Source organism: Mandrillus leucophaeus, unplaced genomic scaffold, assembly GCF_000951045.1.
Source record: "Mandrillus leucophaeus isolate KB7577 unplaced genomic scaffold, Mleu.le_1.0 Scaffold4, whole genome shotgun sequence".
Taxonomy (NCBI): domain Eukaryota; kingdom Metazoa; phylum Chordata; class Mammalia; order Primates; family Cercopithecidae; genus Mandrillus; species Mandrillus leucophaeus.
This window is the reverse complement of record NW_012104253.1, coordinates 14,270,451-14,296,834: the sequence shown is the minus strand read 5'-3', so window position 1 is coordinate 14,296,834 and position 26,384 is coordinate 14,270,451. Positions and strand designations below refer to the sequence as shown.

The 26,384-nt window shown below is 44.3% G+C and overlaps 1 protein-coding gene across 1 annotated transcript in view; it reads right to left on the bottom strand.

Moving 5' to 3' along the window:
* TTC7B (tetratricopeptide repeat domain 7B) overlaps positions 1 to 26,384 on the bottom strand; it is a 260,809-nt gene that overhangs the window by 172,336 nt on the left and 62,089 nt on the right. The window contains exon 4 of the mRNA XM_011991788.1: positions 25,822 to 25,943. Within this exon, the coding sequence (XP_011847178.1) occupies positions 25,822 to 25,943 (122 nt within the window). The remainder of the gene's footprint in view (positions 1 to 25,821; positions 25,944 to 26,384) is intronic.

The window sequence follows — 26,384 nt, the reverse complement described above, 5'->3', positions numbered from 1 at the left end:
ATATTCCCCAGTTTGATTCATTGATCCTCTTTGCTATTTATGGAAATCTACCACGTCCTAGGAACTCCCTATGTAATTCCCAGGTCTGGCTCACAATAGCAAAAGACAACAACCCACGTCAGGTAAGAACAGTAAAAAACTCTTTCTCTGGGGCCCTGTGGTCACCCTCCTGGGAAATGATGTGACATCTCCTAAAAGTGCGGGTGCTCCCGACGGGGGCAGGGGAACAGTCTCCAGCCGCGGCTTTGGGGCAGGGCACGGACAGATGCCCAGCTGTCTGGCAGGGCAGGTGTGAATCCTGATTGCTCCATCATACCTCGCACAGTGAGCATGTGGAGACTGTTCTGAGTTCATCAAGAACGACCAGATCACGCTAAAAACTGTGAACTCAAAAGTGAACCACCAAAGCTTTATAAGCCCGTAACACAAAGCTGGAGAGGAAAGCTCGCCACTTCCACTGGGGAAGTGTCTGCTCCAGACCTGGCCGGAGCTGGAAGACAAGCATGGGGAGGTGGTCCCCGTGAGCCTGCTTCATAAGACGGGGCTCAATTAGCTGCACAGAACACTGATGGACACAGGCCAACAATATTCGTTTTTAACAGTCCCGAAAAGTGCAGAAAAAAGACAATCTGGCAGGTAGAAATGTCCTAACAAAATGACTTCATTCATCAATTCTGAGTGGCAAAGTCACATAGGAAAAGGACTTCTGGCCACCCTGTCCCTCCGGTCAACTGGGCTGCGGAGAGGAAAAGAAGGCAGAAAGGACCTTAAGGGGAGGACAGTCCCTCCAAACACACCACAGGCACTTGAGCTGGAAGTTCGAGCACGAGGATAAGACAGCAACGTTCACTTCCATTCAATTAGCAGAAGACAGGAGAACTGCGTTTCCAACACAACTCTGGAGACCACATTTCAAAGCTAGGACAAGTGAGAAAAAATTCAAGGGGATCATTTGAAAGAAAGGAAAAAAAAAAAAAAGACCATTAAATGTGCAGGGGTCAGTGGTCCAAATGGCTCCAGAAGCCAAGTAGGTAGCAGAGGTGGGTGAAGACAGACTGTGGGACGACAGGCCTCGCCAGCCCACAGGCCTCCAACTGGAAACCGTAACACAGAAACTCAACAGGGAAGGGAGGCTCTTCGCCGTTACATTGGTAAATAAGAGCTTCTAATATTTTTCTTGGGGAAATGAAGCAGTGCTGCTTGGTTTGAGGCAGCATGGTGCCGATGGGATTCTCACACATTCTCATGAGTGGGGCCAGATAACCCGCTTGGGCCTGGGAAAGGCGAGTCTGCTGGGGAGAGAAGACAAAAAGGGCAAAGGTTGAGCAGGCTCATGAGAAGAAGGATGGGAAGTGAGCGTGGAATGTGAGCCATCTGGGAACGTGGCAAGGGGAACAAGTACCAGATGCCAGGCATGCACTGAGATGGGGAAGGACTGGCCAACGGGCTTCACCTTGTCTCTTCCTCATCTGCAAAATAGGACTAACACCTACGTGCCACGTTGAATGAGATGGCACCTGGAAAGCTCCTGACTCAATGCTCAAAAACACATGAATCCCCCATCTTTCCCCAACCAGCTGCTACTTCCCACCACCCGGCCCTTCATTCCACATACAAACATTTACTAGCTAAAAGCCAAAAGCAGCCACTGGTGTGATTGTGAACCTTTGGTTAATAGAAAACAGTGCAGAATCAGAACCGGTTTCTATGATGCACTACCCCAAACTCTTCTTCTCAATTGTAGCTTTATACATGAGGAAACACAGGCTTAGAAATATCAGGGAACATGCAGATCACACAGCCCACAGCAGAAGAGCTGGGATTTGAACTCAGGCCCTATCTGATGCCAGTGCTAGGAAGGATGAAGACCCCTGTCATGCAGAAGCCTGCAGTCAAACTGGAAAATGTGACTACCTCCTATGACACAAAACAAAGGCATCCCAGGGACAGGAGAGCAGCCCAGGAAGGCTCCTAGCGGCACGGGCCAGCTGAAGTCTCTGTACCTAGACACATTTGGCTGCAAAGAGGGGTATGGGATCCCACTGGGAATGGGTGACAACGGGACAGCAGAGAATTTATGCTGAGGCGTCTGAGCTTCATAGCAGAAACAGGACTCAGAAGAAAGATGGCGTCGGGGAAACAGACTAACACTGATAAGATGGCGACAACACAGAAGACGCTCGGGCCACAAGTCAGTCTTCTACAGGAAATTCTTTCATCGCACAGGACCTCATTTATTTGGCTTTCCCAGTCAGAGTTCACACTCACTCACTCAGACGGGAAGCTCAGGTTTACCTTGGCTCTATCTATAGAGAAAAAAAAGCTTTGCTAAGCACATCAGCAGAGCAAACATGATCTGTGAGGAGAATATTTAATTTGCTCAGGGGAATAAGCTATTTTCAAGCCCCTCTAAGCCATCCAGAGGAACTGCCACTTACTAATAAACCACTGACATGGTAATGAAAATTATTCCACTCTCTCATCCAGGAAGTCCCCACAAGAGACTGGGCTCCTTCGGGATAGAGACGGGGTCCCTCCCACTAGAATGGAGTATGATCCAGCTGCACACCTACTCATGGGGCTCTAGTGAGGATGAAAGGTCACAGTCACTGCCCAGGAAAGGTCAGCCATCATCTTCTTCTGAGATACCACTAACTGCTTCCATGCCATTCTCCAACTCATTATTCCAGATGATCTGCCAACCAACCTAGTGACGCAGGCAGGAGTTCGTTACTCACAACTGGTAAGGAGGGAAACTGAGTCCCAGAGAGAGAAGAAGGGAGTCTGGCCCAACAGCTCCAAGAGGGGCTGAGCCGGGACCTGACTCCCGGCCTCTGGGTCCCCAGGGCAGGGATTCCCTCCCCTGCCCTCTGCTGGGTACTGTTGTAGCCCATATTTCATCGACCCCTCAATTTTTTCTTAATATTTTGTTCTATGAAGTATAGATACAGAAAGCCATATAAAACAATTGTATGGCGTAGGGGACTATTAGAAGGCACACACCGTGTAACCACCACCCAAAAAAATAAAGACACTGCCATTCACCTCATCCCAATGAACAGCCCCCTCCATCTAAAAGTAACAACTACTCTGAATTTTCTGGTTAATTGCTTTGTTACTCACGCAGGCATCCCTACACTATAGCCTTGTCCACTTTTTTTCACTTGATGGTTCTTTAAAATCACTCTTACTTTACACGCCCCCCCCCACCCCACCTTTTTTTCTTACAACTTATCTGCTAGAGAAAATCTGAACAGCCTATAGAGTTTCCCACTGGCTAGAAAACTGCACACTCATGCTACAGTTCAATACATGCCTCTGTTCTCCGTATTGCCTACAATTTGGCAGCTGGATCCGGAGGCTTGATCAATTCAGGGTCGATCCCTTTGGCAAGACTTCAGCAGTGTTGTGCTCTTGTTCTGACATTAGCAGCCCTTGATGTTCAACACTTACAGCATCAATCTCCTGGGAGTTACTAAGTGGTGATGTTCTAATTCTCCCACTGCATTTTCATTTATTAACTGGAATAATTTTTATAAGATGTTTCATCTAATATTTGGCTTTCCAGTGGCTTAGTACACATAGTAAAATGTTTTATGTTTTCCATTTATTTGCATAGTTTTCAAAATACTGACTCAGAACTCACTAACTTAAGCTTATTTGATTAGTCTATTGCAATTTTTACCCTTCTTGAAATTCAAACTGTCCTGTATTTGACCTGAGTCTTTTTAAAATGACCTTGGAATCTTTGATAGCTTCTTTGCTCTACGGATGTAGGTAAAGGTGTTCCAAGCTCATCTTATATATTTCCTGCCCCAGAACTGGCATGAGGTTTCTTTTATTGAAATCTGATATTTCAAGATCAAAATCTAGGAGCTAGAGATGTTCACTGCTAATGGGCCAGTCACCTTAGCCAGACCTTCTATGTCTCTCACATATAAACACATACACACGAACATGTATATATGTGTATATATGCACATACTTATATACACACATAGACACAGATACCTCAGATTTCATACTAATATTTCCAATTTGATTATTCCAATTCAGGACTAATTTTTCCTAGACTACTTCTATCTTAAATCTGTTTTTCCTTTCTTCCATAGCAAGAATATTTGTTCTCAAGGACACAGAGGATGATGGAATTAGAACATTCCATAACTTTATTCCATGTTGTATGAGAAGTTTCAGAATAATACTAACAATACCACCATCAATTAATATCATCATCTGTTATCAGTGATCTTTGATAATACCATAATTGTTTGGGGGTGACATGGTTTACATGCCCACATAAGATGGCAAACTTGATCAATAAATGTTGTATATGTGCCCCACTGACTAGTCATTTCCCCATCTCTCTACCCTTCCTTGGTCTTCCCTATTCCCTGAGACACAATATTGAAATGAGGCCAATTAATAACCCTACAATGGCCTTTAAGCGTTCAAGTGAAAGGAAGAGTTGCACATCTCTTACTTTAAGTCAAAAGCTGGAAATAATTAAGATTAGTGAGGAAGGTCTGCCAAAAACCAAGATGGGTTGAAAGTTGGGCCTTTTGTACCGAATACCTAGTCCAGTTGAAGATGCAAAGGAAGCTGCTCAAAGAAAATTAAAGGTGCCTACTCCAGTGAACACACAAATGATAAAAATAATTTTTTAAAAAAAGCAAAAGAGACTTACTGCTGATAGGGAAAAAGTTTGCATGGTCTGGATAGAAGATTAAACCAGCCTCAACATTCCCTTAAACCAAAGCCTAATCCAGAGCAAGGCCCTAATTCTCTTCAATTCTTTGAAGGCTGAGAGAGGTGAAAAAGATGCAGAGGAAAAGTTTGAACCTGGCAGAGGCTGGTTTATGAGGTTTAAGGCAAGAAGCTGTTTCTATAATATAAAAGTGCAAGGTGGCCGGGCACGGTGGCTCACGCCTGTAATTCTAGCACTTTGGGAGGTCAAGGCGGGTGGATCATGAGGTTAGGAGCTCGAGACCAGCCTGGCCAACATAGTGAAACTCCGTATCTACTAAAAATACAAAAAATTAGCCGGGCTTGGTGGTGGGTGCCTGTAATCCCAGCTACTCCAGAGGCTGAGGCAGGAGAATAGCTTGAACCCAGGAGGCGGAGGTTGCAGTGAGCCAAGGTCGCACCATTGCACTCCGGCCCAGGTGACAGTGCAAGACTCCGTCTCAAAAAAAAAAAAAAAAAAGTGCAAGGTGAAGCAGCAAGTGCTGACACAGAAGCTACAGAAAGTTATCCAGAAGGTCTAGCTGAGATCATTAATGAAGGTGCCTACAGTAAACAACAGATTTTCAACACAGATGAAACAGCCTTCGATTGGAAGAAAAAGGAATCTACGACTTTCACAGCTACAGAGAAGTCAACTCCTGGCTACAAAGCTTCAAAGGACAGGCTGACTCTCCTGTAGGAGCTAATGCAACTGGTGACTTTGAGTTGAAGCCAATGCTCATTTACTATGTTGAAAATCCTAGGGCCCTTAAGAATTATGCTAAATTGACTCTGCCTGTGTTCTATAAATGGAACAATAAAGCCTGGATGAAAGCACATCTATTTACAGCGTGGTTCACTGAATATTTTAAGCCCACTGTTGAGATCCACTCAGAAGAAAGGATTTCTTTCCAAATATTACTGCTCATTGACAATGTACCTGGTCACCCAAGAGCTCTGATGGAGATGTATAAGGAGATAAAAGTTGTTGTCATGCCTGCTAACACAACATCCATTCTGTAGCCCAAGGGTCAAGGAGTAATTCTGACTTACTGTTTACCATAGTGATTCCTCTGACGGATCTGGGCAAAGCAAATTGAAAACCTCTGGAAAGGATTCACCATTCTAGATACCACTAAGAATACTTGCAATTTATGGGAGGAGGTCCAAATATCAACATGAACAGGAGCTTGGAATAAATTGATTCTAGCTCTCATGGATGACTATGAGGGGTTCAAATATTCAGTGGAGGAAGTAACTGCAGGTATGGTGATAATAGCAAGAGAACTAGAATTAGAAGTGGGGCCTGAAGATGTGACTGAACTGTGGCGATCTCAGGATGAAACTTGAATGGATGAGGAATTGCTCTTACAGATGTAAAAAGAAAGAAGTTTCTTTAAATGGAATCTACTCCTGGTGAAGATGCTGTGAACACTGTTGAAACAACAACAAAGGATTCAGAATATTATATCAACTTAGTTGATAAGACAGCAGTAGGGTTTGAGAGGATTGATTCCAATTTTGAAAAAATTCTACCGTGGGTAAAATGTTATGAAACAGCATTGCATGCTACAGAGAAATCTTCTATGAAAGGAAGAGTCGATTGATGTGGTACACTTCATTGTTGTCTTATTTTAAAAAATTGCCACAGCCACCCCAAACTTCAGCAACCACCACCCCATCAGTCAGCAGCTATTAACATCAAGGCAAGACCCTCTACTAGCAAAAAGATATGACTTGCTGAAAGCTCAGATGACTGTTAGCATTTTTTAGCAATAAAGTATTTTTTAACTAAGGTATGTACCTTTTTCTGGACATAATGTTATTGCATACTTAACAGACTACAGTATAGTGTAAATATAACTTTTATATGCACTTGGAAATCAAAAAGTTCATGTGACTTGCTTTATTGAGATTATTGTATGATCTGAAACCAAACTTACAATATCGCTGAGCTATGGCTGTATTCAAACTTCTGAAGAAAAAACAAAAACAACACCTTGTCAATCAAGAATGCTATATCCAATAAAACTATCCTTCAAAACTGAGGAAAAAATAAAGACATTCCCACCAAGCAAAAAGTGAGAGAATTCATTGTTAGTAGACCTGCCCAATACAAAATTTTAAGGAAGCCTTCAGATGACAAGCAAATGATACCAGAGGATCATAGGAATACACAGGAATAAACTAATAAAAGCATCAGAAATGTAAATATGTGGGTAAATATGAAAGACTGTATAAATATTGTTTTATCTTTCCTTCTTTTAATTTCTGTAAAAAATAACATTGTGTAAAGGGAAAATTAATATATTACATTGTTTTTATAACACAAAGAGGACAGAAGGAAATGAAACTATATTGGAGCAAAGTTGCTGATACTGAAATTAAGTCAATACTAACTTGAAATTGACTATGATAGTTTAAAGATATATATTATAATCCATAGAGAAAATAGAATTTTTTTTTTTTTCTGATGGAGTCTCACTCTGTTGCCCAGGCTGGAGGGCAGTGGTGCAATCTCAGCTCACTGCAACCTCTGCCTCTCAGGTTCAAGCAATTCTCATGCCTCAGTCCCCCCAAGTAGCTGGGATTACAGGTGTCCACCACCATACCCAGCTAATTTTTGTATTTTTAGTGAAGACAGGGTTTTGTTTTGTTGGCCAGGCTGGTCTCGAACTTCTGGTCTCAGGTGATCCACCCGTCTTTGCCTCCCAAAGTGCTGGGATTACAGGTGTGAGCCACTGTGCCCAGCTGAAAACAGAAAATTTTTTTCAAAAAAATGCGGTTAAAAATCAACAGAGGAATTTAAATGATATACTAAAAAGTATTTTTTAACAACCATTAAAAAGGGTAGAAAGGAGGAATGAAGAACCAAAAAAGACATGAGACAGAAACAAAGGGTAAAATTAGTAGGTGTAAATCCAATCACATCAATAGTTACATTAAATGTGTATGACTAAACATTCCATTCAAAAGGCAAAAAGGTTTATACTGGATTAAAAAACCCAAGATCCACCCACATGCTATGTATAAGAGATAGAGATATTTTAATTCAAAGACACAAATAGGTTGAAAATATAGGAATGAAAAAATATACTATGTAAACAGTAACCATAAGAGAAGTAGTGTGGCTATATTAATATCAGGTAAGATAGACTTTAAATCAAGGAATATTACTAGAGACGAGAGGCATCTATCAAAAACCTACAGCTAACATCATACTTAATGGTGAAAGACTGAATGCTCTCTAAGATCAGGAATACAATAAGGATGTGTGCTTTTGCCACTTTTATTCAATATTGTACTGGAGATTCTCAACAGTGCAATAAGGCAATAAACAGAAATAAAAGGTATCGAGATTGAACAGAAAGAAGTAAAATTGTTTATATTCACAGATGACATGATCCTGTATGTAAAAACCCTAAACAATCTATTACAAAATTATAAAAATTAATTCAAGAGATTAGTTTGCAGGATACAACATCCATATATAAAAATCAAAAGTTTTCAATAACAAAAAATAATTTGAAAATGAAATTAAGAAAGCAATTCAATTCACAATCACATGAAGTGAATGAAATACTTAGGAATGAATTTAACAGAAAATACAAAAGCTGAAAACTACAAAACATTTTTTAGAAAAATCAAAGAAGATCTAAATAAATGGAGAGGGGTTGGATTAGAAGATTTGCTACTGTGAATCTGTCAATTCTACCCAAGTTGATCTAAAGATTCGGTACAATCTTTGTCAAAATCCTGGCAGGCTTCCTTTTTTTTTGACAGAAATTGGCAGGCTGATTCTAAATTTAATGGGGGAATGTCAAAGCCTGAAAATAGCCAAAATAATTTTTAAAAAGAACAAAGTTAGACTTATACTATCTCATTTCAAAACTTACTATAAAGCTACTATATTCAAGACAGTATATGGTATTGGCTTAAAGACAGACATATAGATCAATGAAACAAAATACAGACTCCAGAAAGAAACCTTTATGTTTATATTAAATTATTCTTTTACTAACGTGTCAATGCAATCCAACATGAAAAGAACAGAGTTTTCAACAACTAAATAAGAATACAAAAATCCAATTGAAACCAGGGCAAAAGTTTTGAACAGACATTTCACCACAGAAGAATATTAAGAATACTTTTTTTTTTTTTTTTTTTTTTGAGACAGAGTCTCACTCTGTCACCCAGGCTATAGTGCAGTGGAGCGATCTCGGCTCACTGCAGCCTCCACCTCCCAGGTTCAAGCAATTCTTGTGCCTCAGCCTCCCGAGTAGCTGAGACTACAAGTGTACATCAGCATGCCCCGCTAATTTTTGTATTTTTAGTAGAAATGGGGTTTCACCATTTTGGCCAGGCTGGTCTTAAACTCCTGACCTCAGGAGACCCACCCACCTCAGCCTCCCAAAGTGCTGGGATCACAGGCATGAGCCACTGCACCCAGCAAGAATACTAAGAAGCACATGAAAATTTGCTGAACTTCATTAATCATTAGGAAAATGTAAATTAATTAAAATCACAATGTGATACTACTACAAACTTACTAGAATGGCTCTAATTCAAAAAACTGACAATGCCAAGAGTTAGAGAAAAAAAGAAGCTGGAGCTCCCATACATACATCGCTGGCGGGAACGTAAAACAGTACCGTTGGATGGTTTCCTAAAAAGTGAAACACAAACTTACCAAATGACCCGTGAATCCCACTCCTATGAATCCACCCAAGGGAAATGAAAACACATGTTTACAAAAAGATCAGCACATGAATGTTCATAGCAGCTTCATTCATAATAGTCAAAAAGCAGGAACAATCCAAATGTCCATCAGTTGGTAAATGGATAAACAAAAATGTAACATATCCATACAGTGTAATAATAATGACGACTCCACAATAAAAAGGAGTGACCTGCTGATACATGCTACGATGGGAGTGAACCTCAGCAACACCATGCCAAGTGAAAGATGTGAGACACAGGCCGGGTACGGTGGCTCATGCCTGTAATCCCAGCACTTTGGAAGGTGGAGGCGGAGGCCGGCAGATCACCTGAGGTCGAGAGTTCGAGACCAGCCTGACCAACATGGAGAAACCTCATCTCTACTAAAAACACAAAAAAATTAGATGGGTGTGGTAGCACATGCCTGTAATCCCAGCTACTTGGGAAGCTGAAGCAGGAGAATTGCTTGAACTTGGGAGGCGGAGGTTGCAGTGCACTGAGATTGCATCATTGCACTCCAGCCCGGGCAACAAGAGTGAAACTCCATCTCAAAAAAAAAAAAAAAAAAGAAGTGAGACACAATTGACTACGTATTCTATGATTACATTTATGCAAAATTTCTAGAAAAGGCAAATCTATAGACACAGCCACAGAGCAGATAAGTGGTTGCCTGGGGTTGGGGGTGGCAGTAGCGATTGACTGGAACAGGCACAAGGAACTTTTAAGGCTGAAGGGAATGTTCTGAAACTGAGTTGTGAAGATGACTGCACAGCTGTGTAAGTTTTCTTTCTTTTTTTTTTTTGAGACAGGCTCACTCTTGTAGCCCAGGCTGGAGTGCAATGGCGTGATCTTGGCTCACTGCAACCTCCACCTCCCAGGTTCAAGAGATTCTTCTACCTCGGCCTCTCGAATACTTGGGATTAGAGTACTCTGCCTGCCACCAAGCCTGGCTAATTTTTGTATGTTTAGTAGAGATGGGGTTTCATCATGCTGGCCAGGCTGGTCTTGAACTCCTGACCTCAGGTGATCCACCCACCTCGGCCTCCCAAAGTGCTGAGATTACAGACGTGAGCCACCATGCCCGGCCTGTATATATTTATTAAAAACAACCAAATTGTATAATTATTAGAGGTTTTTAAAATATATAAATTATACACAAACAAAGCTGCTTTAAAAAATATAGCAGTTTCCTTTATGACAATTCCTGGCTATCTCCCCCTCCCCAATTTTCATGTCTATTTTCTCATTCTTTCATCTCTTACATCACTGCTTGATCAATTTTCACTCATCTCTCAGCAGCTTCTCTTGTAGCAGGGCCCAGTCCCAGAAGAGAGCCCTAGTGAGTCAGTTTCCAGTCATCACAAGGGCGTGACTGCTCTGGCCCCTTAGACCTTGCTGGGCAAAATCCTTTCATTTTCAGCTGCTAATCTCAAATTGGCCAGACAAGCTTCCCAGTAAATACGTAATGGCTATTTCAGGGTCTCCTGTTCCCAGGCCCATCAGATGCCCTGTTGCACACAAATGCACACAATATGCCAGCTGTGAGGCTGTTGGTAATGTGTCCCCATCAGCTGGTTTGCTGGGGCTCATGAGGATACTCTGCCACCTAGTCTAGCTCTAAATGTTGTTCCTGGGCCTTTGGGTTTGCTCTCTAGTCGCTGTGTCTTTTTTTATGTGGATATAGCAGAACCCCCAAAACTACGCTGCCACTGGTGCTGCCATCTTCCCAGATTTCTTAGCTGCCAATTCTTGCCTTTCTCTCTATGGGAGCTAGCAAACCCTCTACTCTGTAGGGTTTTATTTATTTATTTATCAAACTCTTATAAGTACTTACTATGTGTAATGATAATGTGTTCAAAGTACATTATAATTACTAACTCTCTTAATCAGCCTAATAATCCTATGAAGTAGGTCCTATTATTATCCTCAGTTACAGATGAAGAAACTGAAACAGAGAGAAAGTGAAGGGACTTGCCCAGGTCACACTGCTGGTCAACAGAAGAGCAAGCATGTGAACCCAGGAGCAGAATCCGGAGTCAGTGCTGCACAACACGGCCTCTCGCGAGCATGTAAAGTGTCTCCGGCCTTGTAGATTCAGCACTCAACCATGACCACCACCCCACCCACTTCTCCCAAGACCCCTGTCAGATGGTATGTTTTATCCCGTCTTCAAAGACCAAGTACAACTGTTAATTCTTCTAAGAAACCTAATGAATTCACCAAAGTAGTTAACTATAATACTTCTGCCTTCCTCCTCTCCTTTCTCCTTCTCCCCCAGTACACACCTTCATTACACTGCCTTTCACAGGGTGATATAATTATTTGTTGAGTTGAAGAGAAAATTATTCAATGACACTTGTTAAGGCAGAGTAAGGAGGACTTTGTTCAGGACCATCACGATAGGCAGAGGGACCACTGCAACTGGGTCTTGCAGTGGGAGGGAGGGAGTGGCTAGACTCCAAACACAGCCTAAACAGGTGAAGATTTACAGCCAAGGTGGGTGGGGGTCAGTGGGTGGAAAATCATTAAGAGGAAACATGAGGAGTAAGAAAGATTCTGGCTAAATGAATCTAACAGGATTCTTGCTGAAGACGGGCCAGGGTGATCAGACAGCACCTGGGGGATCGCAGTGGCTGAGGAACCCAATCAGACACTGAGGATGATATTAGAGAATGGGGGATTCTGGCTAAAATGACTTCACAGGTTCTTTTGCTAAAACTGGATTTTGCACGGAAGTGTACAGATGGGCCTAGCAGAAGATTTAGGAGTTTGACTAAAGTTTGGCCAAGCAAGGAATCTTTGTCCGTTGACATCCTTGTCTGTCCCATAGCTCCGAGAATGCTTTCTGTTCATCTTATATCCCCAGAGCTTACCCAGCAGGTTCTCAATAAACATTCATGGAATTGAGTAGGCAAATTTTTTGTTTGTTTGTTTTTTTGTGTGTGTATGTGTGTTTAATTTACTAGCTCAAAATGTACTTGAAAGCAGTATAATTGCATCTTTTAAAAAGATCAGTAATTCAGGTTTTACTAAGCCTGGCTAATGAGTTTTTCTGGGTATTCTTCAGAAGAAATATAGCTTTAGATTCTTCCCGGTATTTTAACTGCTTATTTCCAGGATGCAGGGATTGCTGCTTCTGTTGCTAATTTGCCAGGGAGATTCAGAGGAGAACCAGCTACCATAACCATCAGTCAGCCAGAACAGAGAGGCAGAAGATGCAAATTATGCCAAGGGGAGGCAGAAGGAGGAAGAGCTAGCAGAAAAAAAGATACAGCATGTCCACGCCAAACCTGGAGAACCATCACCAGAAGGCATTCATAAATAAAAAGTAAGAATTCAAACCCAAAATACAGAGGAAGGTGGAAAAAACAAATGTCAATTAAGAAATAATCTGGCTGGGCACAGTGGCTCATGCCTGTAACCCCAGCACTTTGGGAGGCTGAGGTGGGCAGATCATGAGGTCAGGAGATCGAGACCATCCTGGCTAACACGGTGAAACCCTGTCTCTACTAAAAATAGAAAAACTTAGCCGGGCATGGTGGCGGGTGCCTGTAGTCCCAGCCATTCGCGAGGTTGAGGCAGGAGAATAGCATGAACCCAGGAGGCGGAGCTTGCAGTGAGCCGAGATCGCGCCACTGCACCCCAGCCTGAGTGACAGAGCAAGATTCCATCTCAAAAAAAAAAAAAAAAAAAGAAAAAGAAATAATCCATGACTTTTCTAAACCCTGTAATTTAATGTAGGAATTTGCTATGAGAACATACAATCATATTATAGATTTCCTTATTGGTGGGCAGGTCTATGGCAGACATTGCCATAAAAATATAAAGGTGGGTACTTGTAGAAAAATTTATTTCCCCTCTCATTTTCAATAGAAGGCTCTAGTGTATCCTAAGAAAAGTCATAAATTATCCCAAGATGTCTCAGTCATTTTCTGGGCTTTAGCTCAATCTCTGCAATTTTCTCTAACAGTTGACTAAAAATATCACTGCAAAAAAAGAATGGAGAGGAAAAAGATGATTTTTTTAAAACAGGTAGGAAATATCCCTTGAGAAGGTCTGGGTACCCACCCCCAGCCCACCTTCATGTAAAACACGAATGCAGTTGACACCTAAACCCGGGAAGGGAAAAGGCAGGTAGGTGAGTGAGCTTTGCTCTGGGCCAGAGCCAGAATAGGGATGCATGCTTCCCCCTCCTCTCCTTCCCATCCACCCTCCTTCCCCAACAGATACATCTGGACCCCCTCTGTGATGCAGACGTCACTAAATTACCAAGACAGCTCCCCACAGTCTGACAGGCTCAGAGAGGGTGAAACTTGGCTTCCTTCTTGACCAGACAGGATATGAATTCCTTTGTCCCCACACACATGTGTTATTTCAATGGTCTGCCCTTGAGGGGCAGCCTGCAGAGGCCACACTTAAACTCTCTTGTGGGCTTCTCTGTCCAGCTGCACCCCATGAGGTTTCGACTTGAAGAGCTACATATTTGAAGTCTTAAAAAAGTTCAAGTCTGGGAGGCTGTGGGAGCCAATGTTCTCAACAACTAAACCAGGGAAGATGATAGCTCCCTTTCCTGCTGCGGGAGCTCTGGAATCCCATCCGGATGTGTGGGTTAGGCACCCTCCTCGGAAGGAGGCCTACAAGACCAAGCTTCCACCAGGCTAGGATCTTCCCAGAAAAGACTCTGTCGGCGCCAGATTGAGGAACTTAATAAAGCCACCGCTATTGTATTTCCCTCCAACCGCAAAGACAGGGTAGAAAGCAGAGGTCCCTGTGATCTTTCCAGAAAATGTGTTATTTCTTGCTAAGGTCAAGGAAATTATTTGATGCCTAGCACTCTCCATTCTCCTTTAACAGAATGAGATCATATCCAGGAAGACCCAGGTGGTCGTAGTGTATCTCCCGCTTTACCATAAAGAACCAAGAATAGGAGCAGTAAGTTCCATGAAGCCGGTCTGGGCTGTCCTATTCAGCCTTAGATCCCCAGCACCTAGCACAACATGCACAGGTGTTACACCAACTACTTTTACAGACAATATGCAACTCTCAGGGAGACATCTATGAGCCACAGCTGTCTCAGCTGAAAATGAAAAGTGCATCCATTTATTCATTCATTCATGGATGCACAACTATACACCAGACACTGGGACGTACAGGTAAGGATCTGTTCCCAGCAAAATTGACCAAAATTCCTACCCAAGTGGAGCTTAGGTTCTACCGATGGGACACAAGTGTAAACAAATTAAATAAGACAAAATACAATTGGGGGCAAAGGGTTAAATTCCTTCCCTCTTGTTTTGAGAATTTAACCTCAGGTTGGCCGGGCACGGTGGCTTGTGCCTATAATCCCAGCACTTTGGGAGGTCCAGGTGGTCAGATCGCTTGAGCCCAGGAGTTCGAGACCAGCCTGGGCAACGTGGTGAAACCCCATCTCTACAAAACAAACAAACAAACAAAAATTAGCTGGGCCTGGTGGCACGCGCCTGTAGACATGGGAAGATCGCTTGAGCCCCGGGAGGTCAAGGCCGCAGTGAGCCGTGACTGCACCACTGCACTCCAGCCTGGGTGACAAAGCAAGACCCAGCCTCAAACAAACAAAAACAACAAAAATAACCTTAGGTTAACTTTCTAGCTTTGTTTCCCTAGAAAGCCTAGAAAGATACAATGTCAATTATGTTACTAGGCAACATTTCCTATGATAAAAATGGCCCCTGATTGATAACTTGCAGCCAGACTGGGAGGAACTGTAAATATCTGATAGTAACATTGTGTCTTTGGGCTTCCCTGAGTGCGCTGATACTTACAACTGAGCATATCCCTTGGAGGACCCTGTAAGACTTGGGGCCTGAGATGTTAAGCCAGGGCAGATGGCGAACCTATCCAATGTGAGTCTCATTCCCTAGCACCTGAGTTGTCACTTGAGGTGAAAAGGGACAAACAGAGCAGCTCCTGGGTGGCTGTAGGGACTGCTGGGAGCACTCATGTGGAAAGAAGCCCCTGATCTTTCCCTGTTGGCAGTTTTTGGTTCTGTTCTATATCTATCTAAGTAGACGGGTGTCAAGGGCAGCCTATGAAATTCTTGTGAGTTGGATTCTTTCACTAAACCTAAGAAGATCCCTCGTTTATAGTGGATTTTTTGATGCCAGTTAAATGCTAAGGAGTAAAATAAAGCAGAGAATAAAGGATGAGTTGGCTGGACAAGATGCCTTTGAGGATTCTTTTGGGTCTAAACCAAGCTCGTCCAGCCTGCGGCCCACATGTGGCCCAGGATGACCCTGAATGCTGCCCAACACAAATTCAAAAACTTTCTTGAAACATTATGAGATTTATGCACAGACCTTTTTTTTTTTTTTTTTGAGATGGAGTCTCGCTCTGTCGCGCAGGCTGGAGTGCAGTGGCCGGATCTCAGCTCACTGCAAGCTCTGCCTCCCGGGTTTATGCCATTCTCCTGCCTCAGCCTCCCCGAGTAGCTGGGACCACAGGCGCCCGCCACCTCACCCGGCTAGTTTTTTTTTTTTTTTATTTCTTAGTAGACACGGGGTTTCACCGTGTTAGCCAGGATGGTCTCGATCTCCTGACCTCGTGATCCACCCATCTCGGCCTCTCAAAGTTTTCCCTTTTTTTTTAAGCTCATCAGCTTACATTCGTGTTAGTGTATTATTTATGCGTGGCCCAAGACAATTCTTCCAATGTGGCCCAGGGAAGCCAAAAGATTGAACACCCCTGACTAAACAATAACGATCACCACTCCCTTCACCCTACCTCGCCTTTGCCAGTTAGCTCCTGTTTTCCAATTCATCTTCAGGATTCTGCTCAGTCGCTTCCTCAGGAAAACCCCCCATAACCACCAACTGTAGGTTAATTTCATTTTAAAATGGACTCTCAGAAATGGGTACCTTTCCTCCTCAATGTTATAACTATCTTAGGCTATAGTTATACATCCAAGAGTATAACGATCTGATTTCTCTCCAACAGCAAAAGCCTGTCCGGCTGCTCACCATTTTATCCCCAGTGCCCAAAGAATGCCTGGCTCAGAGCAGAAGCTGATAAATACTGGTAGAACAAGTGAATGCTGTAACACATCATCTGAAACCAACAGCGGAGGGCAGTATCCCTCAGACCACACGGTGTGTTCCTGCTGTGTGTTCATTCATGATACTCCCATCCAGAGCATGCGCAAGAGCTGCTCTGAAAATACTGCCATCTGATAAGGTCTTATATTAGCAATTCCCAGGGAATGAATCTCTAGTTATGTCAAGAGGTACTGGGAGATGCTACAAAAATTAATTCTGACTTTTAGATATGAAATTATATAACTATCTTCCTAAAAGAAAAGCTGCAGGTGAAAAGCTAAGGTAAGAAAAGAAAATAGCACTATCTTCCCCTTTCCTAAAGGCATAGCCCACTGGTAATTTACTTGTTTTTTCTTCTCCTGCTGGACTAGAAATTCCACAGGGACCATTTGCTGTCTCGACCCTAGTTCCTGACATATAAATATTTGACAGATGAATAAATATATGAGTGGATAAACAAAGAAGCAAGGAATCTATTCCCTCACTCCTGCTCCCACTAAAACCGAAAACCACTACCCAAGACAAATCCTAACCAGTTCATTTGCCAAGGAATTCCAGTTTCTTGGTGGTGATTAAAGGAACTGCAGCCTGCCTTCCAAGAGGCAGCATATCAGAGGTAAACCATGCAGGGAGGGGCCTTTGGGAGACACAGTTAAATGCCAATCACTAACCTCCTCCCCGACTTTGGAAGCTTAGAATGACCCACCCCATTCTTCCGCTGAAACCAAGGAGAGACCACACAAATGCACCCATCTTGCTGAATGCTGAGGAAGCTTTCTGACGGCATCAGATCTCCAACCCTCACTAAGTGCTAGCACTTGTGAAGTACACTGAAAGTAATTACCTGTCCCCATAATTCATCACTGAAAAGAGGGGTTTTGGAGTTTCGTAATTAAAATTGTTAGAGATTCTTTTGTTTCCACACTAAGGTTTTGATGGCATTAAGGGATGAGCAAGACCTAGGCCACATTTAAACAGAACAGAGAAGATCTGGCTGATGCGTTTTATTCATATATAATTATGTCTAGACTTGCTTTGTTTTTATTTTTTAATTACATGAGACCAATTGGAAGATGATAGACTAGCTTTTTAAGCTCCTTAATTTTCAAGTGTAATATATTGCTATGTTGCTCATGACTCCATTTTCAAGAAGAAGGGACTGACAAGGCATGGTCAGTATGGCCCAACTGATGAGAGGACTGAACTGGAAGCCAGGAGCAGGAGGACAGGTCCCAGCTCTGCCCTAGTCAGTTGTGTGACCCTGAAGAAAATCATATTACCTTGCTAATCGATTGTTTCCCCAATGATACGTAAACTCCATAAAGCCAGGGACTGGGTCTGACTCATTCACTTAGAACAGTATTTGGCACTAGTAAGTCACCTAGTAAGGGTCTCCATCAATGTTTGAATCATTAGTGAACATGATTTCTCTGAATCTCATGTATCAGAAGTGATGGGAACAAATGCTCTCTAACAGCTGTTGGAGCTTCTGGATTTTCCGAATCGAAACTGCACCATCAGTTCAACTATTACGAAGATCTCCCTGCAAAGTGAAATGACTCATAGGAAGAACGTGGAACAGCGATCTAGGTGAGTCAAGTCTTCCAGACATGTGAGTGCCCAGGCGACATGTGGCAGCCCCAAGGTGGCCCTAGCTGGCCAGGCTGCAGGAAGGTGCCCTATACCTCACGCTGCTCCATCAACTTCCATTCTGCAGCTGTTAAGGCAGCTCTCACACAGACTCCCTCCTGGCTCGGTACCTCCCTCCATCGCCCACACCTTCCTAGTATGGTTCCTGCTGAGGTTAAAATGTAGCCTGTGGCCAAAAACCAAGTAAAATGAACTTGATTCTACTGAAATGGGGGACATGGCTCTCGTGGCACTAGATTCTTGGTGGCCAAATGAACTACCCTGTTCTTGACCCTTCCCAAAACCCCACCTTCCAGATCCAATGGCTTCTCCACACCTAGAGAATGAATTCCCTATTCCTTAGCCTGCTGTTTAATCTTCCACCATCATTCTGCCATCCGTCCTTCCAGCATGAACTGCACCTTAGAAAAGAAAATGGAAGGGGAGAACATTTCTGGGAAGTGGCCTGTATACAGAGCTGCAATTCATCCTGTGTCATCTGCTCCTCACCTTCCCCTGTCCAGCTTCTCCTGTTACAGGGTCACAGATGTCTTCCAGGGCATCTAATCCAGGGGTCACAATTTGGTCTTCTTTATGAACATCTAAGCAGCATTCAGCACAGGTGACCACTTCCTCTTTCCTAGCACAGCTTCCCCTTTTGGCTTTCACAAGGACACACCCTCATGGTTTCCCTTCCGCCTCCGGCAGTTCCTTCACAGGATCCTCCTCTACTCATTTTCCAACTCTTGCAGGTCTTCAGGCTGAGTCCTGGACTGTCTTCTCTCTTTACTCTCTGCCCCTTCACTGATCTCATCCAATCCTGCAGCCTTAAATATAATCAATATGGTGAAATTCTCCATTTATAACTCAAGTCAAACCCATCTTCTGGTCATGTGTATCTTCTCAGTTGACACTTCCACTTAGACATCTCACAGGCATCTTAAACCTAACATGCCCAAAGGCAAATTCTTGATTTCTCCTTTTCCAGATCTGATCCTCTCCTTGTCTCCACCCATCTAACCAACTGTTCAAGGCTGAAACTGGGGAGTCATCTCTGGTTCCTCCATTTCCCTTACCCTCTGTCCCCCAAATCCAATCCACCAGCAGTCCTAACTCTAGTAGTTCTAACAGACATCTCAAATGCATCCACTTCTCTTGGTCTCTATACCCTTTGTTATCTCTAAGATACACATCTAATGTCTTCACCACCTAGTATCACCTACCCTTTGTCCTGGTGACCTGGGGACTTCTTTGGACAATCATCACTCTCCCACTATATGCTGCACAGCGGACCTGCCTTCTTCTGGGTAAGCCAGACTAAGAGAATCTGTGACCCTCCTCCTTCCAATGTTTCTGTTACACTGGACTCCTTTCTGATTCTTGAACACACCTAGCTCTTTCCTGGGTCAAGACCTCTGCACATTCTGCACCCTCTCCTTGGAGTTCTCTTTCCCCTGTGCTTGACCTGGTTAGTTCCTTCTCACCCTTCAAGTCTTGGTCTCATCTCAATGTCACCTCCTCCGGAGACCTGGCCAGGCCACCCTATCTAAGCAGGGGCCCTCTGTTATTTGTTTTCACTGTACCCATTCACTTCCTAGCACCTATTCCAATGTGTAATTATATACAACCAGTACTTACTCATTATCTGTCTCCCTCACTAGACTGTCTCCTCCCTGGGAGCCTGGACTATGTCTCTTCTATTGGCCAATATATACTAGTACTGAGCACAGTACTAGGTACTTAGCAGAACTCAACAAACACTCATTGAATAACTGAGCAAACCCACCACATGCCAGGTCCCATGCTGAAAGCTTTAGAGGAACATCCCCAGATGTCTACAGAAACCATCACTCCCACCGAGTGCAGTTCTAACTCCATACTCTGCCAACCACTGGAACGTCCCTCTAGTGCTTCCTCATCTGTAGGCATCTACGCCATCTCAAGCCCACTTTTCCAAATCTTCACTCCCCTTTCCGAATCCCATGGCCCTCCCAGCAGAGCAGCGGTCCTGTTTGCTTCTGTGGCAACCTGGACTTCCCCAGTGATAACACATACGACTATCCTGAAACGGCTTATTTTAATTCCTAATTCTCCATGAGACTCAGTTCTCCATGAATTCTAGGAGGGCAGGGGCTTTGTCTCTTCTCTTCATCACTTGTCCCCACAACCTCACGTAGGCCCTGTGATACAGTTTGGATGTGTTTCTCTACCCAAATCTCATATTGAAATGTAATCCCCAGTGTCAGAAATGGGACCTGGTCGGGGGTGACTGGACCATAGGGGTGAATTTCTCATGAATGGTTTAGCACCATCACCCTTGGTACTCCTCATGATAATGCGTGAGTTCTCATGAGATCTGTTCATTTAAAAGTGTGTGGTGCCCCACTTCGCCCTCGCTCTCTTGCTCCTACTCTGGCCATGTGATGGCCCTGCTCCCCCTTTGCCTTTCATCATGATTGCAAATTTCCTGAGGCCTCCCCAGAAGCCAAGCCGATAACAGCATCATGCATGACTAAATGGGCCTGGAAGCTTCAGCTCCCTTACATGATCAGGTGTTCTTTCATTGTTTATTATTTTATAGAACCACGTCATAACCTTTAAAGTTACTAATGTTTATGTCTTCGCCTTTTTTTCTTTTCTCTACCATCTCCCAGATGACAAGGCCCATTTCCTTTTCATCTCTGTATCTCTTGAAGAGGGTTGTGTACAAAAAAGTGATGGTTATTAAATGCTTACAGGAAATGTGTGTGAATTCTCTTACGTTCACTGCAGTGGACTTGTACTGTCAAAAGTAGTGTGCAGTTTTAAACGCGAACACATGTTACCACTGCAAGAGGGAAGATGACCTCCGGAAGGCCAGAATGCAAAGGCGAAGTTGCTCAAGCACCCAGAGAGACAACTGCATCCAGCAAAGCACACTCACGTCCTGGCGGGCGCCCTTGCCATGATCACCTCCCCACAATCACATTGGACATGGGAGCCTGTCTGCTGCTGCTGCTGCCGTATCTGAGACATAAGCCCAGGAAGCACCCTCCTCAGCAGCCCATAGGACACAGAAGGGCCTCTTGGACTCCTTTTCCTGCCTTCTAAGTCTAGGTTACACTGAACAGGGCTAAACAACTGCAAAGAGATTATATGGGAAGATTGAAAGCTTTTTAAAGTCGATGCATAGTGGTGATGAGTGGTCTATTTGTTTGATTATAAACCCTCCCATACCACTTTATTCCCTGGCTTGGCTGCAAGTACCTGAGGGGGGCCCAAGGTCTGAACCATCCCTGCCTGACTTCCTGCTTTCTGAGTCAAGGCCTCCCATGCAGCATGCGGGGATGTAACCTAGGAAATGGTACAACCCCATGGGTGCATCTCCCAGCTGACAGTCATTTGCCTTTTGCATCAGTTTATCTCCACCCCACCTGAATTAAAATCAATTCAAAGCCAGTGAAAACACACTACAATCCGTTTTGCTTACCCAGGACACCTGACACAGCTAACAAGAAGCAAGTTTACTTTAAATGTGCTTTGCTACCCTTTGTTTACAAAAGATGGGTAAATATTCCTAAAGCAACCTGGAGTAACTAATTGGCATCCCAGCTGGGCATGGTGGCACATGCCTATAATCCCAACACTTTGGGAGGCCAAGACAGGAGGATCACTTGAGCCCAGGAGTTCAAGGCTGCAGTGAGCTAGGATCGTACCACTGCATTCCAGCCTGGGTCACAGAATAAGACCTTGATTCTATAAAGAGGTAAAAATCCAAAATTGATTGACATGCCCAAATCAAGCTTCTCTGGCAATTCTGGCGGCAATGACTCAAGTAGGGAGTAACACTGTCTTCTCAGAAGGCTGAGGGGAACCCGAGGGTGAAGCCGTTTCTCTGCTGCTAGCTGGGCTGCGAAATGAATACCCTGTGCTACCGCAGTCAGACCAGTCAGTCCCACCTATTTTCTCTGACAGTAACTAGAATGTTATCCAAACTCATGGTTATGCATCTTGAGCAGCATTTCCTTAAGCCAGCAGCCACTGTAAAGAAATGCCCTGCCTCCAAGCCCTGGCAATGTCCGGCTCAGTCATCTCCTTCTCCACAAACTCCCACTTCAACCAGGATGTGACCTTAATCTGGTCCCACTTTCAGCTGGTAAGTCAGCCAGGCATCGTCACCACTGGAAGTCACAATTTACCTCCTGCTGTTTGCCTGACACTCCGTGAGGTGCTTCCATGTGTATATTTTTATTTGCTCCTCACTACTGCCCTAGGAGGTGAGTGATACTCACTCTACTACCCAGATAAAGAACCTGAGACCCAGAGGAAGAAAGGGCTGGTTCCAAACCCGGCACCCGAGCTGCCCTCACACAAGCGCTTGCCGTGGCGAGGTGACTTAGAGCCCTCAGAGGCAGCAATCCTGGCCCTCTGAGGCTACTGTTCTGCTTTCACCCTCTGCGGAGCCTCAACAAGATGTTTTTTTCAGCCTTAACAGGCTTGTTGCTGCCACCCAGAGGGATAAGAGAAATAGATGTGAAATGGATCTGGGTACATTCCAAGTCGGACCGCGCCCAGAGACTTGGGACTGGGAGGCGGAGGAAGTTACCGGCCAGGATGACAACTAGCTGTTCTCTCCCGCCTCATAAGGAAAGAGGGAGTCCAGGAAGAGAAGAACTAGGAAGCAGGGGAAGGAAAAGATGGGAAGGAGAAGAAAAAGAGGGGTGGGAGAGGGAAGAGGAGGAGCCAGAAAGGGAGGCCGAGGGAGGAGGGGGAGGAGAAAGAGATGCTTTGTGACGCGCTGTAGGTGAGACCCAAGGGAAAGCCTCAGGAGAAATCACCAAACCAACAGAGGCTGGGAACTGGCTGTGGGCGATGTCCCATCCTGGAGGTCAAGTGCTCCATCACAGAGGGAGGGCGATGGACAGTTAATCCCTCCCATCGACTCCCTCCACGCCGAGAGGCAGCACTTCCCACACAGTGGCACAGTGATGAAAGGACTGGAGCCCAAGGAACTGTGTGACCTGCAGCAAGGCACACCCCTGTGAGTCTAAATTTTTCTTAACAATAGGGGCAATAGTGCTCACACTGCCCACTGCACACAGTGGAGTGGCAACGCTGTGAGGACCAGTGACCATGAAGGACAAGTGTTTAAGCCAAAATGAAAAGCAGCCCTTGGATCTAACACATCAGAAGGGGCCTAGGAACTGGTCCTGGCATCAGGTTTTCTGAAAGAGATGCCCAAGTCCACCAGTTCAGCAGTGACTTCTGGAAAAGATGGGAGAGTTGTAGAAGAATCAGATTCAAGACTGTAATTCAGTGAGTCCTCAGGAACGACAACTAAAAAGCTAAGTATCCATTTAAGTATATTTCTAAAGAAAAACATTGTGTTTCATCAATTCCATCTCTTATTGCCAAACTCTAGTGTATTTTCCTACTATTGAAAATCAGTTAATCCCGTCCATTATGTCCTTCCAGATACACAGAAGAAAACTGCAGAAAAGCAAAAGGAATGAGACAACTGGGAGCAAGTACATGACAAGGAAGTGTGGGAAGCTGCTGGTGCTTAGGGACAGCAGTTACCTCCATTCTGTTCCTGCTTGCTGTAGGCATCCACCGACAAATGAGCCCTGGCCATGGCCCTCAGGCCCTGAGTAGCCCACTGGTATGGATCAAGCCGCCCTGACAGCATTTGGCATATTCAAAATCTCCCAATGATTTTTTCTCCTTGGTCCACATTCTGTGGCCCCCAAACCGGCCCTCACCTCCACCTCCTAAAAGTAATTCTTCACTACTGTTGTACCATCCCAGCCTTGAGCTAGCGGCAGCAGGGACTGCAGCTAGCAGGGACCTTTGAGAGTACCTGGCCCAGCGGGCTGGGCGTGGTGGCTCATGCCTGTAATCCCAACACTTTGGGAGGTCAAGGCAGGCAGATCCCTTGAGCTCAGGAGTTTAAGACCAGTCTGGGCAACATAGCAAGACCTTGTCTCAAAAAAAAAAAAAAAGAGTGACAGTACCTGGCCCAAAATCTCATCACTGGTCTTTAGAGCCCAGAGAGAAGAGCAGGAGGACAAGAAAAGAGAAAACGCTTCAAAGTTAAGCAGTCCCTCAAGGCTACATCAACAGGCATTTCCTTGAACTTGAGTAAAGTAAAACAAAATGAGAAATGAGCCAGTAAGCAATCCGTGGCACGTGAATCCATCACCTAGTGCAGACCTCTCATCATTATTTTTTAGTTGGATTCCAGTGTCTCAGGGCCCAGTAGTCTTCCTTTCTCCCCAAGGAACAGGCTTCAAAGATGAAAATAAATTATCCAACCCACTCTTATTAATCTCACACAAAACATTTTCAACTGAACGTACCGGTATGGCACTTCTGGGACCCCCAGGGAGATTAATTCCTGGGTCTGGACCTCCATATTAACACATACAGACACAGGTTAGAGAGAAGGAGGGCAAGGGCTGGGAGCTCCTCTGTGATGACCACCATTTGCCGTGAAAAGGGAAAAGCAACATCACTAGAAAAATATTCCATGTTCCCTCCCTTCTCCTTCTATTTATAACAGCAAAGAAAACAGAACTTCATCTTAGCTTAGAGGACGTGCGCCATTGCTCAAATGATCTCAATCAGTGGCAGATGAGATCGAATGCAAAAGCATCTTTATGCCAAGGCCATTGAGCAGCTGCAAACCTTGGGGTGTGTGTCACGGCCTTTTGTGGGCCATGTGGAGCTCAGTCAGAGGCCTCTGGACCAAAGCAGGCCTTCTCTCACAAGCAGTTTAATAGGACTTGAAAAATAGGCATTTATTTTCAACTAATGGGAAATAGATGCATGCGGCTCTGGGTCACTAGGCAGATGAAATCCCAGTTTCATGAGCTACACCCCAAGGTTTGAAGCTCTTAAAAATGAAGAAGGAGCAACTCCATTGTTCATTTTTCCAGAGCCTGGGGCTTGGGTCCCTTCTGCCATTCAAAGCACTACTGGACTAACTCTAGAGGAGGGGAATACGCCTCCAGGGGCCTCCCATGCAAAGCCTACAGGGGTGCTACAGAGGAACCAGATACCTACTGTTGGTCTTCATGCACATCTATCCTGCAGCACAATGTCAAAATAAGGGATAACTGAAGAGATTTGGAACAGAATCAGCACATTTCTCACAAGAGCAACACAAAAAGGAAAACAAACATCAAATGCACTCGAGAGCTGCCCCTCCCATTCATGTCCTTCAACCTTTCGTAAAAGGCTTTTCAAAGCCACACTCACTTTCATAAAAACTGGCTGAGATTTGGCAAATTCAATTCCCTGAATGATCAGCCCCTGAAAGGGTGATGCTCCTGTGTGCCAGGATTTCCAATTCATTAACTTTTTCCTTAACAAATGGGGAGGCCCGTGCTGAGCCATTCATGGAGGGAGGGCGTGGGAAGGCGTGGCTCCCGTCAGGCCAACCCCACTGGTTTTGGGGCTGTGTACTTGTGACTTGGGTTCCCTCCCTCCCTTCTCCCACCTTCACATCTCATGGGAAAGCAAGAGAGCCAGGTAGAGAAGAGACAAAAACAGCCAATGTTCATTCTTAAAAAAAAAAGTTCCAATGGTAGTTCATATTTAAAATTCCTTTATTATGATAACTAAACTGGAGACAGCATTGTAAGGCTTTCTACTTTCCTTCTTTAGGAAGTGGATTAAAAAAATGAAGAAGGCTTACCCATTTTTGAAATAGAGGACATGGGCTCTCTGAAGTCCTGTTTCTAGGAAAAAACCTAGTTCTTGATCGTGGGGAGCAGGGCCAGGCTTAGGGCTTCTGTTTTGAATATTAGAAAGTATTACCTAGAAGGGGAGAAAATTGGAAAACTAATCAGATGCACATCCAAGCCTACTTCCTTCAAACCCTATCTCTAAATGCACTGCACGACCTAAAAAACCAACTTCCTCACGCAAATATCAGTGCAGAGGCACAAGTATAGAAGTGCAAGTATTAGAAAAGCAGAGAGAATGGTTCTACTAGACAGGAAGCAGCCAAGCAACCCAGGGGCACACAGGGCCCTCCTGGTACTGAGAGCTGAAGACTGGGGGGTCCTGATGAGCAGGTGGTGCCATGAGAAGCACTAGAGGTGGAGAGGCCCTGCTGAAGGCCAGGATACTGACAAGAAGGCTGGGGGACACAGAAGCAGGTCCTAGCAAAGGGCAGACTGCAGCTGCCACCCTGCATGAGCTTGATGAGCTCCAAGATGAGCTGATGAGTGCTGTGATCCACACTAGCCCTGGAAT